Genomic DNA, 17,908 nt, shown 5'->3' with positions numbered 1-17,908 from the left:
AAGAGAGAGAAGAGAGAAAAGATGAGAGAAGAGAAAGAGAGAAAGAGAGAAAGAGAGAAAGAGAGAAAAGAAGAGAAAGAGAGAGAGAGAGAGAGAGAGAGAAGAGAGAAAGAGAGAGGAAAGAGAGAAAAGAGAGAAAGAGCGAGAGAGAAGAGAGAGAAAGAGAGAGAAGAGAGAAGAAAGAGGAGAGAGAGGAAGAGAAATGAGAAAAAGAAAAGAGAAAGAGAAAGAGAGAAAGAGAGAGAGAGAGAGAAAGAGAGAGAGAAGAGAATGAAAGAGAGAGAGGAGAGAGAGAGAAGGAGAGAGAGAGAAAGGAAGAGAGAAAGAGAGAGAAAGAGAGAGAAAGAGAGAGAAAGAGAGAGAAAGAGAAAGAGAGAAAGAGAGAGAGAGAAAGAGAGAGAGAGAAAGAGAAAAAGAAAGAAAGAGAGAAAGAAAGAGAGAAAGAGGGGGAAGGAGAGAGAGAGAGAAATTCCTGAATCAATACTAATGAATCAACAATTTCCTCACCTCCATTACCATTTTTCTAGCTTCAGGCCCAGCCGGTCTTAATGGCCGCCACTCACCTCAGCTCCCACACTAACGGCAGTTTGAAGGATTAGGGCCCCGCCCACAAACGCCATGAAACCCCTCCCATGCCCCCGTAGGATTGGTCAACCATCACGTCACTCAACGCTAATGAGCGTAAGGATTGGTCAACTGCTAATGAGCGGATTTTGTCCGTTTTTTGAACGGTTTTTTGTATACTGTCCGAACAATTTTTGTCTGACCAAAAAGTAAATACGCCTATGACACCTCCCCTAATCATAAGCTTTCTTTTGATATAACATATGTGTAGGTACGCTCTATAACTTTTGAGTGATGCCCGGACATACACACACACACAGACAGACACACAGACGGACGGATCCTTTTATATGATAGAATAGATAGATAGAAGAAGATAGAAGATTATAAGGGCAAGAGGATAACCAGGGAAAGAGTAGGGCCCATTAGGGACCAAAGTGGCAATCTGTGTGTAGAGCCAGAAGAAATAGGCGAGGTTTTAAATGAATATTTTGCATCTGTGTTGACTATGGAGAAGGATGATGTAGGCATAGAAATCAGGCAGGGAGATGGTGATATACTTGAACAAATTAGCATCGAGAGGGAGGAGGTACTAGCGGTTTTAGCGGGGCTTAAAAGTGGATAAATCCCCAGGCCCTGACGAGATGTATCCCAGGCTGCTGTGTGAGGTAAGGGAGGAGATTGCAGGGGCTCTGACACAAATTTTCAGAACCTCTCTGGCCACAGGGGAGGTGCCAGAGGACTGGAGGACAGCTAATGTAGTACCATTATTCAAGAAGGGTAGTAGGGATAAACCAGGGAATTACAGGCCAGTGAGCCTAACATCAGTGGTAGGGAAATTATTGGAAAAAATTCTGAGGGACAGAATTAGTCTCCACTTGGAGAGGCAAGGATTAATCAAGGATAGTCAGCATGGCTTTGTCAGGGGGAGATCATGTCTAACCAATTTGATTGAATTTTTCAAGGGGGTGACTAGGTGTGTGGATGAGGGTAGTGCAGTTGATGTAGTCTACCTAGACTACAGTAAGGCTTTTGACAAAGTCCCACATGGGAGACTGGTCAAGAAGGTAAGAGCCCATGGGATCCAGGGCAATTTGGCACATTGGATCCAAAATTGGCTTAGTGGCAGGAGGCAGAGGGTGATGGTCAAAGGTTGTTTTTGTGACAGGAAGCCAGTATCCAGTGGTGTACCGCAGGGATTGGTGCTGGGTCCTTTGCTGTTTGTAGTGTACATTAAATGATTTAGATATGAATGTAGGAGGTTTGATCAGTAAGTTCGCAGATGACATGAAAATTGGTGGAGTGGAAAATAGCGAGGAAGGAAGCCTCAGGCTACAGGACGATATAGACGGATTGGTTAGATGGGCAGAACAGTGGCAAATGGAATTTAACCCCGAAAAGTGTGAGGTGATGCATTTTGGGAGGACTAAAATGGCAAGGGAATACACAATGAATGGTAGGGCCCTAGGAAGGACAGAGGAACCTTGGTGTGCATGTACATAGATCCCTGACGGCAGCAGGACAGGTAGATAAGGTGGTTAAAAAAGCATATGGGATACTTGCCTTCATTAACTGAGGCATAGAATATAAGAGCAGGGAGCTTATGATGGAGCTGTACAAAACGGTAGCTAGGCCACAGCTGGATTACCGTGTGCAGTTCTGGTCGCCACACTATAGGAGGGATTTGATTGCATTGGAGAGGGTGCAGAGGAGATTCACCAGGATGTTACCTGGACTGGAGCGTTTCAGCTATGAAGAGAGACTGGACAGGCTGGGGTTGTTTTCCTTAGAGCAGAGAAGGTTGAGGGGGGACCTGATTGAGGTGTACAAAATTATGAGGGGCATAGATAGGGTAGCTAGAAAGGAATTTTTCCCCTTAGTCGAGGGGTCAATAACCAGGGGGCATAGTTTCAAGGTAAGGGGCAGGAGGTTTAGAGGGGATTTGAGGAAAAACTTTTGGAATCTGGAACTCACTGCCTGAAAGGGTGGTAGAGGCAGGAACCCTCACAACATTCAAGAAGCATTTAGATGAGCACTTAAAACACCATAGCATACAAGGCTACGGACCAAGTGCTGGAAAATGGCATTAGGATAGAGCTTGATGGCCGGCGCGGACACGATGGGCCTCTTTCTGTGCTGTATAACTATGACTCTATAAGCAAATTAGTAGAAATGGGTTATACAGAATAGCTATGTCAATGTTCTAGAAGACTGTCGTGCAATATTCATTCTCAGGATGCGGACATCGCTGGCAAAGCCACCATTTATTGCCCATCTCCAATTGCCCTGAGAAGATGGAGGTGGGCCTTCTTCTTGGTAGCAGTTTGATACAACCAAGGGGCTTGCTAAGCCACTTCAGAGGGCAGTTAGGAGTCAACCACATTGGTGTGAGACTGTCGTGACATAGATTAGACTGCTTAAGGATGGCAGGTTTCCTTCGCTAAAGGACATTGGTGAACTAGTTTAGTTTTTACAATAATCCAACAGCTTCATGGTCACTTTCACTGATACCAGATTTAAAAAAAATTTTTTAAACCGAATTCAAATTCTCAGACTGCCATGGTGGGTTTTGAACTGGCATTCTCTGGATTATTAGTCCAGGCCTCTGGATTGCTAGTCCAGTAACATAACCACTACACTGCAGTGCCCCCTAAGAGAGGTTAAGAGGGTCAAACTGCAAGAAAAAACCTCTGGCAAGTAATTTGAACCCCAAGATTGTATTACTACAGGTTTACTACACCATGTTAAAACAAACAGCCTTATGACCTGCTATTCAACTGAAGATGATCACTCAAACTTGCGTTGCTTACAGCACAACCATCAATCCTTCATTGCAAACATTAACTGGATGAAGTAGCCACCATGACACCTGGCACAATTCCAACCAAAACACCAGCATAAAACAGATTGAGATATGGCAGTGATTTCAAGATTGTAATTCACCAATCTAAACTGGATTCAGGTGATGTTTGTAAATCAGTAAAATTTAGGGTTTACAACAGCTTCCGAACTGCACAAGCTGCAGTTTTGTAATCACGCCAAGGTAGCCGTTATTTATGGAAAATTTAGGGTTCTGGGAAAGGAGGGGAAGCAAAGGAGGAGACTCCTCAGGAAATTAGAACATAGCTTGCTGGTATAAGATTGAAACCATTTATCAACATCGGTCCAACGAGATTTTGTCAGAAATGCCTGTGGCAGTTTTTGGAGTCCAGGTCAGCGAGGGCGACAATACTTCAGGGGAGTGCAGTCTAGAGCACATCCACGGCAATGTGGGGCAACTCACTGCACAGAAATGCAGTGGTCATAGGGGATTCGATAGTCGGGGATAGACAGGCGTTTCTGCAACCAGCGACGCGTGTCCCGTATACTGTGGTGTCTCCCTGGTCCCAGGGTAAAGGACATCACTGAGAGGGTTTAGAGCATAAGAAATAGGAGCAGGAGTAGGCCATACAGCCTCTCGAGCCTGCACCGCATACAATAAGATCTTCGACCTGAACTCCACTTTCCTATACAGGAAACTTTGGTTTATCCGGAGGTTGTATGTCCGGAAACCTCGATCTACCAGCAGAAATCAGGAGCCATTTTGTTAGGCTTTTTTTCTTCTCGTGGCTTTTTTTTCCCCCAACAGTCAGGCTCTGCAAAGTCTCTCTGAAGCTGTTGCTAAGCTACAGAGACGCTTCTAAGGTACGGCCGACTGTTTAGAAGCTGTTGCTAAGCAACAGTGTTTGTTGCCAGATACGGAGCTGCAAATCTCCGTATGCTTCAACATTAACGCTGGTATGTCCGGCAGTTTTGATAGATCGGCAACAGCTCGGTCCTGTCGGTGCCGGATATAACAAAGTTTCCTGTATTATCCCCATATCCATTGATTCCCTTAGTGTCCAAAAATCTATATCTCAATCTTGAATATACTCAATGACGGAGCCTCCACAGCCCTCTGGGGTAGAGAATTCCAAAGATTCACAACCCTCTGAGTGAAGAAATTTTTCTTCACCTCAGTCCTAAATGGCCAACTCCTTATCCTGACACTATGACCCCTAGACTCTCCAGCCAGGGGAAACAGCCTCTAGGCATCTACCCGGTCAAGCCCTGAAAGAATTTTATACGTTTCAATGAGACCACCGCTCATTCTTCTAAACTCCAGAAAATATAGGCCCATTTTACTTAATCTCCTCATATGACAGCCCTCTCATCCCAGGAATCAACCCAGTGAAACTTTGTTTCCACCCCCTCTATGGCAAGTATATCCTTCCTTAGGCAAGGAGACCAAAACTGTACACAGTACTCCAGGTGTGGCCTCACCAAGGCCCTGTACAATTGCAGCAAGACTGCCTTACTCTTGTACTCCAATCCTTTTGCAATAAAGGCCAACATACCATTTGCTTTCCTAATCGTTTGCTGTACCTGCATGTGAACTTTCTGTGATTCGTGTACAAGGACACCCAAATCACTCTGAATACCAACATTTGATACATTTAAAATACCTTTAAAAAAAATATTCTGCTTTTCTATTATTCCTACCAAAGTGGAAAATTTCACATTTTGGAGCCTCTTTATGTCCCTTCAGCTCACTTTCCCACCTAGCTTTGTACCTTCAGCAAGCTTGGATACATTACCCTCAGTCCCTTCGTCTAAGTTATCGACATAGATTATAAAAAAGAATGGAGGGAGGAAGGGGAATAGCCAGAAGTCGTGGTCCATGTGGGAACCAATGACATAGGAAGGAAAAGGGTTGAGGTCCTGCAGTCAGAGTTTCAGGGGCTTGGGAGGAAATTAAAGAGCAGGATCTTACTCCCAGTGCCACACGCTAGTGAATATAGGAAAAGTATAAGAAGACAGGTTAGTGTGTGGCTGGAGAAATGCTGCAGGGAGGACGGATTTCAAATTCCTGAGACATTGGGACCAGTTCTGGGGCAGGAGGGACCTGTTCAAGGTGGATAAGTTGCATCTCAACTGAGCTGGGACCAATGTTCTTGCAGGAAGGTTAACTATTGCTGTGTGGGAGGGTTAAACTAATTTGGCAGGGTGATGGGCACCAGGATGAAACATTACATAAAAATGCAAAGCTCTGGGGTGCATTTTTAGAGAGATAGAATTGAAAAGCAGAAGTTGTGTTAACCTTGTATAGAACATTGGTTAGACCACACTTAGAGTACTCTGAACAGTTCTGGTTTCTACATTATAAAAAAAGGATATAGTGACATTGGAGAAGATTTACTACAATGATAGAACTGAGAGGTTATACCTATTAGGAAAGGTTGAACGGGCTGGGGCTCTTTTCTCTAGAAAAGAGAAGACTGGGGTGACCCGATAGAGGTCTTTAAGATTATGAAAGGGTTCGATAGTGTAGACTTAGAGAAGATGTTTCCACTTGTGGTCAAGACCAGAACTAGGGGCCATAAATATAAGATAGTCACTAATAAATCCAATAGGGAATTCAGGAGAAACTCCTTTACCCAGAGAGTGGTTAGAATGTGCGACTAGCATAGATGCATTTAAGGGGAACATAAGAAATAGGAGCAGGAATAGGCCACTTGGCCCCTCGATCCTGCTCCGCCATTCAATAAGATCATGGCTGATCTTGGGCTCGAAGCCACTTCCCTGCCCGCTCCCCATAACCCTTCACTCCCTTATCTTGCAAAAATCTGTCTATCTCCACCTTAAATGTGTTTAATGACCCAGCCTCCACGGCTTTCTGGGGCAGAGAATTCCACAGATAGATAGTAGATAAACACATGAGGGAGAAAGGAATAGAAGGATATGTTGATAGGTTTAGATAAAGAGTGGGAGGAGGCTTGTGTGGAGCATAAACACCAACATGGGCCTGTTGGGTCGAATGGCCGGTTTCTGTGCTGTAAATACTATGCAATACTATGTAATTAGAGAGGAGAAACAAGGTGCACAGAGGACTGGAAGAAACAAATAGCACTAGAGTAGAAAAATTGTTCAGAAATAGGAGGGATCAGAAAGGGGGCAAACATGAAGCAGTCTAAAATGGGTTTGGAATGCACGTGTGTAAATGCACATTGCGTGGTAAATAAGGTTGGTGAGCTGCAGGCACAAGTCGCCACATGGGGCAATGATATAGTGGTAATAAGAGACCAGGTTCAAAGAAGGGGAGGATTAGGAACTTAATATTCCTGGCTACAAGGTATTCAGAAAAGATAGGGAAGGGGAAAAAAAAAAGAGGGGGTACCAGTATTGATCAAAGAAATTATTATAGCACTGCAAAGGAATTATGTAGTTGAGGGGTCAAAGACAGAATCTATTTGGTTAGAATTAAAGAATAGAGGCATTATTTAACTACAGTGTGTATATAGGCCACCAAATAGTGAAAAGGAGATAGAGTAGCAAATTTGCAGGCAAATTCTAGAAAGATGCAGGAATTAGAGCAGTGATAATGGGGGACTTCAATTATCCTAATACACACTGGGGATAGGAACAGTGTAAAGGACAAAGAATTCCTGAAATGTGTACAAGAGAACTTTCTTGGTGAGTGTGTTTCCAGCCCAACAAGGAAGGAAGCAGTGCTGGATCTAGTTCTGGGGAATGAAGTGGAGCATATTTCAGTGGAAGAGCATTTGGGGAACAGTGATCACAATATCATGAGGTTTAGAGTAGTTATGGAAAAGGACAATGAACAATCAATTGTAAAAATATTTAACTGGAAGAGGGGAAACTTCAGGGAGTTGAAAAGGGATCTGCCCAGGTGGATTGGAATCAAAATTAGTAAGATAAATAGTAATTGAATAATGGGAGGCCTTCAAAGAAGAGATGGTTTGGATACAGAGTAGACACATTCCCATGAGGGGAGAAAGGAACTGCATCCCAAGCTAGAGCTCCCTGGATGACTAAAGATACAAGAGGTTAAAATGAGACAGAAAAAGGAGGATTATGACAAATCTTAGATTCATAATAGAGTAGAGAACCATGCTGAATACAGAAAGTACAGAAGAGATCTAAAAAAGGGAATAAGAGGGGCAGAGAGTATGAGAATAGATTAGCGGCTAACACAAGAGGGAACCCAAAAGTATTTTATAAACATATAAATAGTAAAAGGGTAGTCAAAGGAAGGGTGGGGCCAACTGGGGACCAAAAAGGAGATGATCTTGTGGAGGCAGAGGGCATGGCTAAGGTTCTAAATGAGTACTTTGCAACTGTCTGTGGTAAACCACTTTTATCGTTCACTATCGTTACACTATAGTTATCACTGTTATATTGTTATCACTGTTCTCACTGTTGTATCACTATACGAGGTCGCCTCTTGTCACGCTGTTATACCTGGGCTGACCATCACTGACTCCGCCCATGGCTCCACCTACCTGCCCAGGTATAAAAGGTAGTCGACTGGCTGGTATTCCTCCTTGTTGGATCCGATCACCCATGAGGGTGGGCTCTGTTATTTAGTCAATAAAAACCTAAAGTTACTTTCCTAACTCGTCGCTTTTCATTGGACAAATTGATAGGTATATCAATTTTATTGACTAAATTTTAAGATGTCTAACCAGCCAGACGCCCAGCCACAGCAGCCTTCAGACGCCGAACTACAACAGTCACAGCAGCCGGCTTGGCTGCGAGCCCTTAGACCACCGTACCTGGATCTAAATCCACAGGCAGCAAACTCAGCCCTCGACTTCGATCACTGGCTGAGCTGCTTTGAAGCCTACCTGGAAGAGTCCAGCATGCCTCAGAGATCCAAGCTAAGAGTTCTGAACGCCCAACTGAGCCCTAAAGTATTCGCGCTCATCCGGGACCTTAAAACATACGAGGACGCCATCAACCGGCTGAAAAGACAGTACCAAACCCCGGTAAACTCCATGTATACCAGGCACCTCCTAAGGTCCCGCCCGCAACTGCCAGGGGAGCCGGTGGAGGAATTTTTACGGGTGCTACAAGCACTCGGCAGAGACTGTAACTTTAAAGCAGTAACGGCGGCAGAAAATACGGAAGACAACGTCCGCGATGCCTTCGTGAAAGGCCTGCGGTCCGACTACTCACGGCAGCGATTACTGGAAGCAAAGGACCTCGACCTGGACAAAGCTGCAGCCCTCGCTCTCTCCCTGGAGGTGGCCCATCGGGACCAGGAGGCGTTTTCCAGGTACTGTTCGCGACCCTGGGACTCAGGCCCGACCCCTACCGCAATACCCTTCACTGCGCCGCCCCCGGGACCTACCTCAGCGTCGGCGTCCCGAACCCGATCGGGACCGCCACCCCCGGTACCGGCTCCGACATCGGACCCCCGCGGCTGTTTTTTCTGCGGCCAGGAGAAACTCCCGAGGTCGCGCTGCCCAGCTAGGAACTCCACCTGCTCAACCTGCAGGAAGAAAGGCCATTTTGCTAAGGCCTGCAGAAGTGGATCTTCAGAGGCCAGCAGTGCCTCATGCGAACTGTGGGGGCGGCCATCTTCCTTCAAGGCAACAGAGGCCAGCATCCCCACACGTGAGTCATGGGGGCGGCCATCTTTGATCAAGGCAACCGACACCAACAGTGCCTCATGTGAGTTATGGGGGCAGCCATCTCCTCTGCCATTTTGTCCAACCTCGTGGGAGACTCCATTTTACCCACCACGCTCGACTGCCACCGTGCCTCCGGACCCGACGACCGCCTCACCCGCAGACGACAACGACTCGCTCAGCTACACACTAGCCTCCGTCACTCTGGATCAAGCCCGCCCGCATCACCTGTCCAAGTCGATGATGGACATCAAAGTAAACGGCCACGCCACGACCTGCCTGTTCGACAGCGGAAGCACGGAGAGCTTCATCCACCCAGACACGGTGAGCCACTACTCCCTCCCTGTCCTGCCAACGCGCAACCGAATCTCGATGGCATCGAGGTCCCACGTCACGGACATCAGCGGCTACTGTGTTGTGACCCTGTCGGTTAAGGGTACGGAGTATAAAAACTTTAAACTCCTCGTCCTCCCCCAGCTCTGCGCTGCCGTCCTACTAGGGCTGGACTTCCAATCCCACCTCCAAAGTGTCACCCTAGCATACGGTGGACCCCTCCCCCCACTCACAGTCGACAACCAGCGGATGTCAAACCGCCCACCGCGTAACACCTGCAGCCTATCCACCCTCAAGGTCCCGCCACCTTCCCTGTTCGCTAACCTAACCCCCGACTGCAAACCCGTCGCTACCAAGAGCAGACGGTACAGCGCCGGGGACAGAGCCTTCATTAGCTATGAGGTGCGGCGCCTCCTGAAAGAGGGCATTATCGAGGGGAGCAGCAGCCCCTGGCGCGCCCAGGTCGTGGTCGTTAAGACCGGCGATAAAAATCGCCTGGTCATCAACTACAGCCAGACCATAAACAGGTACACCCAGCTGGACGCATACCCCCTTCCCCGCATATCTGACATGGTCAATCAGATTGCACAATACCGAGTATTCTCGACCATCGACCTTAAGTCGGCCTACCACCAACTCCCTATCAGCCCGGAGGACCGCCAGTATACCGCCTTCGAGGCGAATGGGCGCCTCTACCACTTCCTTAGGGTCCCCTTCGGTGTCACCAACGGGGTTTCGGTCTTCCAAAGGGAGATGGACCGGATGGTTGACTAGAACGGACTGCAGGCCACGTTCCCTTATCTAGATAACGTCACCATCTGCGGCCGCGACCGGCAGGACCATGATGTGAATCTGGAGAAATTCCTCCGTACGGCCCAACGGCTGAACCTCACCTACAATAAGGAGAAATGTGTGTTTAACACCTCGCGCCTTGCCATCCTCGGCTGTGTAGTAGAGAACAGAGTCATCGGCCCCGACAGAATGCGCCCCCTCATGGAGCTACCCCTCCCCCACTGTCCTAAGGCACTTAAGAGAACCCTGGGACTCTTCGCCTACTATGCCCAATGGGTGCCCAATTATGCGGACAAAGCCAGACCCCTCATGAAGTCCACATCCTTCCCCCTCACGGAGGAGGCGTGCGCGGCCTTCTCCCTCATTAAGGGAGACATAGCCAAGGCCACAATGCACGCAGTGGATGAGTCCATCCCCTTCCAAGTGGAGAGCGATGCATCCGACTTCGCCCTAGCCGCTACCCTTAACCAGGAGGGGGGGCCGGTGGCCTTCTTCTCAAGGACCCTACAGGGCCCTGAGATCCGACACTCGTCGGTCGAGAAGGAAGCCCAGGCGATCGTGGAGGCGGTACGACGCTGGAGGCATTACCTGGCAGGCAAACGATTTACCCTCCTCACCGACCAGCGTTCGGTCGCTTTCATGTTTAATAACAAGCTGAGGGGCAAAATCAAGAATGACAAGATCTTGAGGTGGAGAATCGAGCTATCCACCTACGATTATGATATCTTGTACCGGCCAGGTAAGCTGAACGAACCCCCTGATGCTCTTTCACGGATTACATGCGCCAGCGCGCATATTGATAGACTTCAGACCCTCCACAACGACCTCTGCCACCCCGGGGTCACCAGACTTTACCATTTCATTAAGGCCCGCAACCTGACCTACTCCATCGAGGAGGTCAGGACCATGACCAGGAACTGCCAGACCTGTGCCGAGTGCAAACCGCACTTCTATAGGCCGGACAGAGCAAGCCTGATCAAGGCCACCCGCCCCTTCGAGCGCCTGAGCATCGACTTTAAGGGGCCCCTACCGTCATCTGACCGTAATGTGTACTTCCTCAACATCGTTGATGAGTACTCCCGTTTCCCCTTTGCCTTCCCCTGCCCAGACATGACCAGTACCACGGTCATTAAATGCCTGAACGAACTCTTCGCCTTGTTCGGGTTCCCGAACTATATGCATAGTGACCGGGGCTCCTCCTTCATGAGCGAGGAACTCCGTCAGTTTCTACTAGCGAGAGGTATTGCAGCAAGCAGGACCACCAGCTACAACCCCCGAGGGAACGGCCAGGTGGAAAGAGAGAACGCGACGGTATGGAAGGCCGTCCTCTTAGCCTTAAAGTCTAAGGGCCTCCCAACCTCCCGCTGGCAGGAAGTCCTCCCGACAGCGCTGCATTCCATCCGGTCACTACTTTGCACTGCCGTTAACGCCACCCCCCATGAACGAATGTTTGTTTTCCCCAGGAAGTCGACTACGGGAACCACTCTACCAACCTGGCTGACCTCTCCGGGGCCCGTCTTGCTGCGAAAGCACGTGAGGGCCCATAAAACGGACCCCCTGGTCGAGAGGGTGAACCTCCTGCACGCCAACCCCCAGTACGCCTACGTGGCTTACCCAGACGGGCGGGAGGATACTGTCTCCTTACGAGACCTCGCACCCTCGGGCACTCCAGAGACACCACCTTTACCCCCCCCCACCACCCCCCCAATTCCAGCCCAGGTAGACGGCATGCCGGAACCCCACGAGCCTTCGCCGACCACGCAGACACCAGCATTAACACCGGATAATGCAACACCGCCGCTGCGACGATCGGAGAGGCTTACGAGGCCTCCGGACAGACTGACATACCAGAACTGGTAGTACACTTCACCCCGCCGGACTCAAATCTAAAGAAGGGGTGAATGTGGTAAACCACTTTTATCGTTCACTATCGTTACACTATAGTTATCACTGTTATATTGTTATCACTGTTCTCACTGTTGTATCACTATACGAGGTCGCCTCTTGTCACGCTGTTATACCTGGGCTGACCATCACTGACTCCGCCCATGGCTCCACCTACCTGCCCAGGTATAAAGGTAGTCGACTGGCTGGTATTCCTCCTTGTTGGATCCGATCACCCATGAGGGTGGGCTCTGTTATTTAGTCAATAAAAACCTAAAGTTACTTTCCTAACTCGTCGCTTTTCATTGGACGAATTGATAGGTATATCACTGTCTTCACTAGAGTTGAGGATGCTGCCAATGTAGCAGTAAAGGAGGAGCAGCAGCGATACTGGATAGGATAAAATTAGGTAAAGGAAGTACTTAAAAGATAGCAGTCCTCAAAGTAGAAAAGTCACCTGGTCCAGATGAGATGCAGCCTAGGTTACTGAGGGAAGCAAGGGTGGAAATTGAGGCGGCTCTGGCCACAATCTTCCAATCCTCCTTGGATTATGGGGGTGGTGCCAGAGGACTGCAAATGTTAGACCACTGTTTAAAAAAGGGGAGGGTGATCAGGTCAGTCAGCTTAAGGTCGATGATGGGGAAACTTTGAGACAATAATATGGGACAAAATTAATTGGCATTTGGAAAAGTATGGGCTAATAAATGAAAGTCAGTACGGATTTGTTAAAGGCAAATTGTGTTTGACTAACTTGATTGAGTTCTTTGATAAAGTAACGAGAGGGTTAATGAAGGTAGTGTGGCTGATGTTGTGTATATCGACTTTCAAAAGGCATTTGACAAAGTACCACATAATAGACTTATTAGCAAAATTAAAGCGACAGTGGAAGCATGGATACAAAATTGGCTAAAGGACAAAAAACGAGAGAGTGAGTAGTGGTGAATAGTTGTTTTTCCAGACCCGGGGGGGGGGGCGGAGACAGACAGTGGTGTCCCCCAAGGGTCGGTATTAGGACCACTGTTCTTATTGATATATATTATTGACCTAGACTTTGGTATACAGGACATAATTTCAAAGTCTGTAGATGACATGAAACTCAGAAATGTAGTAAACAGTGGAGGAGAATAGTAACAGACTTCAGGAGGACAGACAGACTGGTGAAATTTAACACAAGTGTGAAGTGATACATTTTGGTAGGAAGAATGAGGAGAAGCAATATAAAACTAAATGGTACATTTTAAAGGGGGTGCAGGAACAGAGACACTTGGGGGTGTATGTACACAAATGTTTGAAGGTGGCAGGCAAGTGGAGAAGGCTGTTAAAAAAAGAGATCTCCTTGGCTTCATTAATAGAGGAAGCGAGTACAAAAGCAAGGAAGTTATACTGAACCTTTAATAAACAATGGTTAGGCCTCAGCTGGAGTATTGTGTTCAATTCTGGGCACCGCACTTTAGGAAGTATGTCAAAGCCTTAGAGAGGATGCAGAAGAGATTTACTAGAATGGTACCAGGGATGAGGGACTTCAAGCATGTGGAGAGACTGGAGAAATTGGGGTTATTCTCCTTAGAGCAGAGAAAGTTAAAATGAGATTTGATAGAGGTGTTCAAAATCATGAACAGTTTTAATGGAGTAAATAAGGAGAAACTGTTTCCAGTGGCAAAAGGGTCAGTAACCAGAGGACACAGATTTAAAGTGATTAGCAAATGAACCAGAGGCAACATGAAGAATTTTTTTTATATAAACACAGCGAGTTGCTGTGATCTGGAATGCACTGGCTGAAAGGGCGGTGGAACCAGATTCAATATGAACTTTCAAAAGAGGATTGGATAAATACTTGAATGGAAAACATTTACTGGGCTATGGGGAAAGAGGAGTGGAGTGAGACTAACTGGATAACTCTACCGAAGAGCCAGCACAGGCCCGATGGGCTGAATAGCCTCCTTCTGTGCTGTATCAGTCTATGATTCTAAATAATGTAATCAATGACATTTAAGTTAGCTTGTTAGTACGTTTCAACAGTGATCTTTATTGAAAGACAAGTATTTCAGTGCTATGAACCCACAATGACAAAGTATCACAAAGCACATTCTACTACTTCCCTTAAACATAAAAAATTGCATATGCACTTAAATTTTAAAAGATGACATGACCAGCCATGTAGTTGGATAAATATCTGCACCAGAGAGATATGCATAACTCACTCTTAATGAATTACAAATGACATAAAAAAGGCAACTATTTAAAGCTGCAATCTCAAAAACAGTTATAAAACCATTGATCAAAGGGTCACTTTATAATCATTCCTCCCATTAACATTTATTTAATGTCACCTATGCTAAAAATAAAAGAACTACTGGTTCTAGACTCAAAAGGCTATAGTGACCTGCTCTACTAAAGAAAAATGCTAGTCAATTCAAATCAAGTAAATTCAGTGTAAATCACTACCTTCTAACATGTATTATTACTTAGGAGCCAAAAAACACACAAGTGACCCCTCTCTCATCATTAGGAAAGTTACACTTTAACTTCAATACAAATGGGAGAACTGAACACGGACCGCTCTCTCTCACACTGCTGCATCCCCCGCTATAATCAACAACTTGGATTTATATAGAGCAGCATTTTTAACGTAGAGCGAACGTCCCAAGGCGCTTCACAGAAACTTACCATAGTCTTGTACTAATTCCTCCTCATTTGCCGCTCTTCTTGTGTCTAAAATAAGTTTAATGTTGACAATTACGGTCACAAGTAAAAACAGCAATGCGGCAGTCTGGAAAACAGAAAACGCTTCTTCAATCTAGTGTTCCAAATCAGAAATGGAAAATATGACCTGAACAGTGTCCTAAACAGTTCAGTTGGAGAGACTTTACTTATGCAAAGAACCAACAATGAACCACTAAAACAAATGTATTCCATGGGTTTTAGAGGCAATTAAATAAAGCAAAAAACAGATTACAGTACTTTAAATGTCACGACAGTAAATCGGCAGGGTCTTAGAAGACGGGAGACCATCAAGACTACACCTGTTTTACAACAGATCAAGTTAGCTTGTGTAACAGGTAATTGTAATTTCTTGGTTACATTTAAAACAAGTCAGATGACTGAATTCAATGCTGTGTTTAATTCTACTATAGGCAGCTTTCAGAGCCATACGATAGCAAAAAATCACACACTGCTTTAGCCCTGCCTGTCCCTCTCTCTTCTCCTCCCCAACCACCACCCTCATTATACTACTGCATAGAGATAACTGAAGGTATCTGAATTTGAAAAAAGACAAATTAAGTTACAATGTGCATATAGAATTTTTCTAAATCTTTCAAATTTCAGGATTTCTTCAATTGATTCCCAGAGATTCCATGGATGTTTTGCTAACTGCAGTGGGGTCCCCAGGGGTCAGTGTTAGGACCCTTGCTGCTCTTGTTATATATAAATGACTTGGACGCAGGGAGTACAATTTCGAAGTTTGTGGACGATACAAAACTTGGCAATGTAGTAAATAGTGAGCATGATAGTAAACTTCAGGAGGACATAGACTAGTGGAATGGACAGACACATACATGGCAGATACAATTTAATGCAGATAAGTGTGAAGTGATGCACAGTTATGTGGAGAGTTTGGAGAAGCTGGGATTGTTCTCCTTAGAAAAGGTTAAGAGGGAAACTAATAATGGTATTCAAAATGAGGGGTTTCGATCAAGCAAGTAGGGAGAAACTATTTTCTCTGGCGAGTGGATTGGTAACCAGATGTCATACCTTTAAAATAACTGAAAAAAAAGACCTAGATGGGAAATGAAGTGAAATTTCTTCAGTATGCAGATTTCAGGGCAGTGGAACAAAATTCAAGAATCTTTTAAAAGGCAATTAATCATGTACTTGGAAGAGGACTAATTTGCAGGGTTGTGGGACTAAATTGGACAGCTCTTACAAAGAGCCAGCACAGGGGCCGAAAGACCTCTATCTGTGCTACACACACACACATACACCACGCCCGAGGCCCACACCCCAGTCTATGCCCCCCCACCAGACGTACACAGCCCACACCCTCTCTCCCTGCCTCAGACGTAGACACCCCACACCTTCTCACACCCCGGCGACCCCTCACGCCCTCAGACGCACCCCCTCACCGCCCCCCCCCAAGACGCACCCCCTCAACCCCCCGCAGACGCACCCCCTCAACCCCCCCGACGCACCCCCTCACCGCCCCCCCCCAAGACGCAACCCCTCAACCCCCCGCAGACGCACCCCCTCAACCCCCCCGACGCACCCCCTCACCCTCCCCCAAACGTACCTCCTCACACCCCCACCCCCCCGGATGCACCTCCTCACACCCCCACCCCCCCCCCCAGACGCACCTCCTCACACCCCCCCCGACGCACCCCCTCAACCCCCCCGCCAGAAGCACCCCCTCACCCCCCGCCGACGCACCCCTCACCCCCCGCCGACGCACCCCTCACCCCCCCACCACACGCACACCCTCACCCCCCCGCCCCCCCAGATGCACACCCTCAACCCCCCCCAGACGCACACCCTCAACCCCCCCCAGACCCACACCCTCAACCCCCCCCCAGACGCACACCCTCAACCCCCCCCCAGACGCACACCCTCAACCCCCCCCCCAGGCGCACACCCTCAACCCCCCCCAGACGCACACCCTCAACCCCCCCCCAGACGCACACCCTCAACCCCCCCGACGCACACACTCAACCCCCCCGACGCACACACTCAACCCCCCACAGACGCACACACTCAACTGCCCCCCTCCCCCAGACGCACACCCTCAATCCCCCCCTCCCCCAGACGCACACCCTCAATCCCCCCCTCCCCCAGACGCACACCCTCAACCCCGACGCACAGCCTCAACACCCCCCCAGCCCCCCCGGCGCGCACACCCTCAGCCCCCCGCCCCCCGGCGCACACCCTCAGCCCCCCGCCCCCCAGACGCTCACCCTCAGCCCCCCGCCCCCCAGACTCACACCCTCAGCCCCCCAGACTCACACCCTCAGCCCCCCGCCCCCCAGACTCACACCCTCAACCCCCCGCCCCCCAGACTCACACCCTCAACCTCCCCCCCCAGACTCACACCCTCAACCCCCCAGACCGGTGGTTGTTGCCCGGGTCGCCAGTCCCAGTCCCCTCCCACAGCCGCGGCCACCTCACCTGGCACAGCCTCCTGACTGACCGCTGGCCCGTGAGCCGGTATTTCCAGGCCATGAAGCAGCTCCTGTGCCGCCGCGGGACGAAGGGCTTGGCCCGCGGGTTCGGCTTCCACTCGTCCATCACCGCCTCTCAGCCCCGCCGCCTCACCATCGAGGCCCAGCCCACTGCCCGGCCCGGCCCCGCCTTCACTCTCCCGCCCGGCCTCGGCCGATCATTCTCCCCGGGGCTCGGGTACTCCCGGATCCACAGGCTGCTCTCGGGGCGGCTCAGGACCCCACCTCGACCCCCGGCTTCCCGTTCCGGGTCCCGCCGGTCAGTGGGCTGTATTCACAGCCGCCATCTTCAATCCTGTCCTCTCACAGGTGGCTGCGGCCCTTCTGTCACATAACAAAACTCCTTTACATTCTTGCTGCGATTAACAAGCCAGCAGAAGAGGGACAAGCTGTCTACGGTTTTTATAAATGATTGTGACAGATGAATTGGATTTTTCTCTCGGCATTTACCTCATCCAAGATACTTTGCCCATCCTCAAGTTTGTTTGCCCTCCTCCCTCTTGTTCCCTTGTATGTTCTCTGCTGAAATTATTCTGTTGTGTCCTTTTTTTAACGAGATTTATCGGTGGAATCCATAATATTGCAATTGTACAAATACATTTCAAGCAGATTTTGGCACTCTTGCTATTCTGTTAGACCACTTTCAGCACGGGCGGACTGGAGGATACCATT

General features: G+C 48.3%; 1 protein-coding gene across 4 annotated transcripts in view; it reads right to left on the bottom strand.

The window, feature by feature from the left end:
* pomgnt1 (protein O-linked mannose N-acetylglucosaminyltransferase 1 (beta 1,2-)) overlaps positions 1–17,613 on the bottom strand; it is an 84,975-nt gene extending 67,362 nt beyond the window's left edge. Inside the window, exons 1-2 of one of the 4 annotated variants that reach the window (XM_085983005.1) lie at positions 17,184–17,613; positions 14,694–14,796 (exon numbers count right to left, since the gene is read on the bottom strand). In XM_085983005.1, the coding sequence (XP_085839131.1) occupies positions 14,694–14,796; positions 17,184–17,303 (223 nt within the window). In that variant the 5' untranslated portion in view covers positions 17,304–17,613. The remainder of the gene's footprint in view (positions 1–14,693; positions 14,797–17,183) is intronic. The other 3 variants (XM_085983002.1, XM_085983003.1, XM_085983004.1) reach the window with 3 other exon arrangements.
* Positions 17,614–17,908: the final 295 nt, after the last annotated feature.

This window comes from Somniosus microcephalus, chromosome 3, assembly GCF_052327205.1.
Source record: "Somniosus microcephalus isolate GS21.2 chromosome 3, FLI_Smic_1.0, whole genome shotgun sequence".
Taxonomy (NCBI): domain Eukaryota; kingdom Metazoa; phylum Chordata; class Chondrichthyes; order Squaliformes; family Somniosidae; genus Somniosus; species Somniosus microcephalus.
Note: the sequence above shows the minus strand (reverse complement) of the source record. Positions and strands in the feature narration are given on the sequence as shown.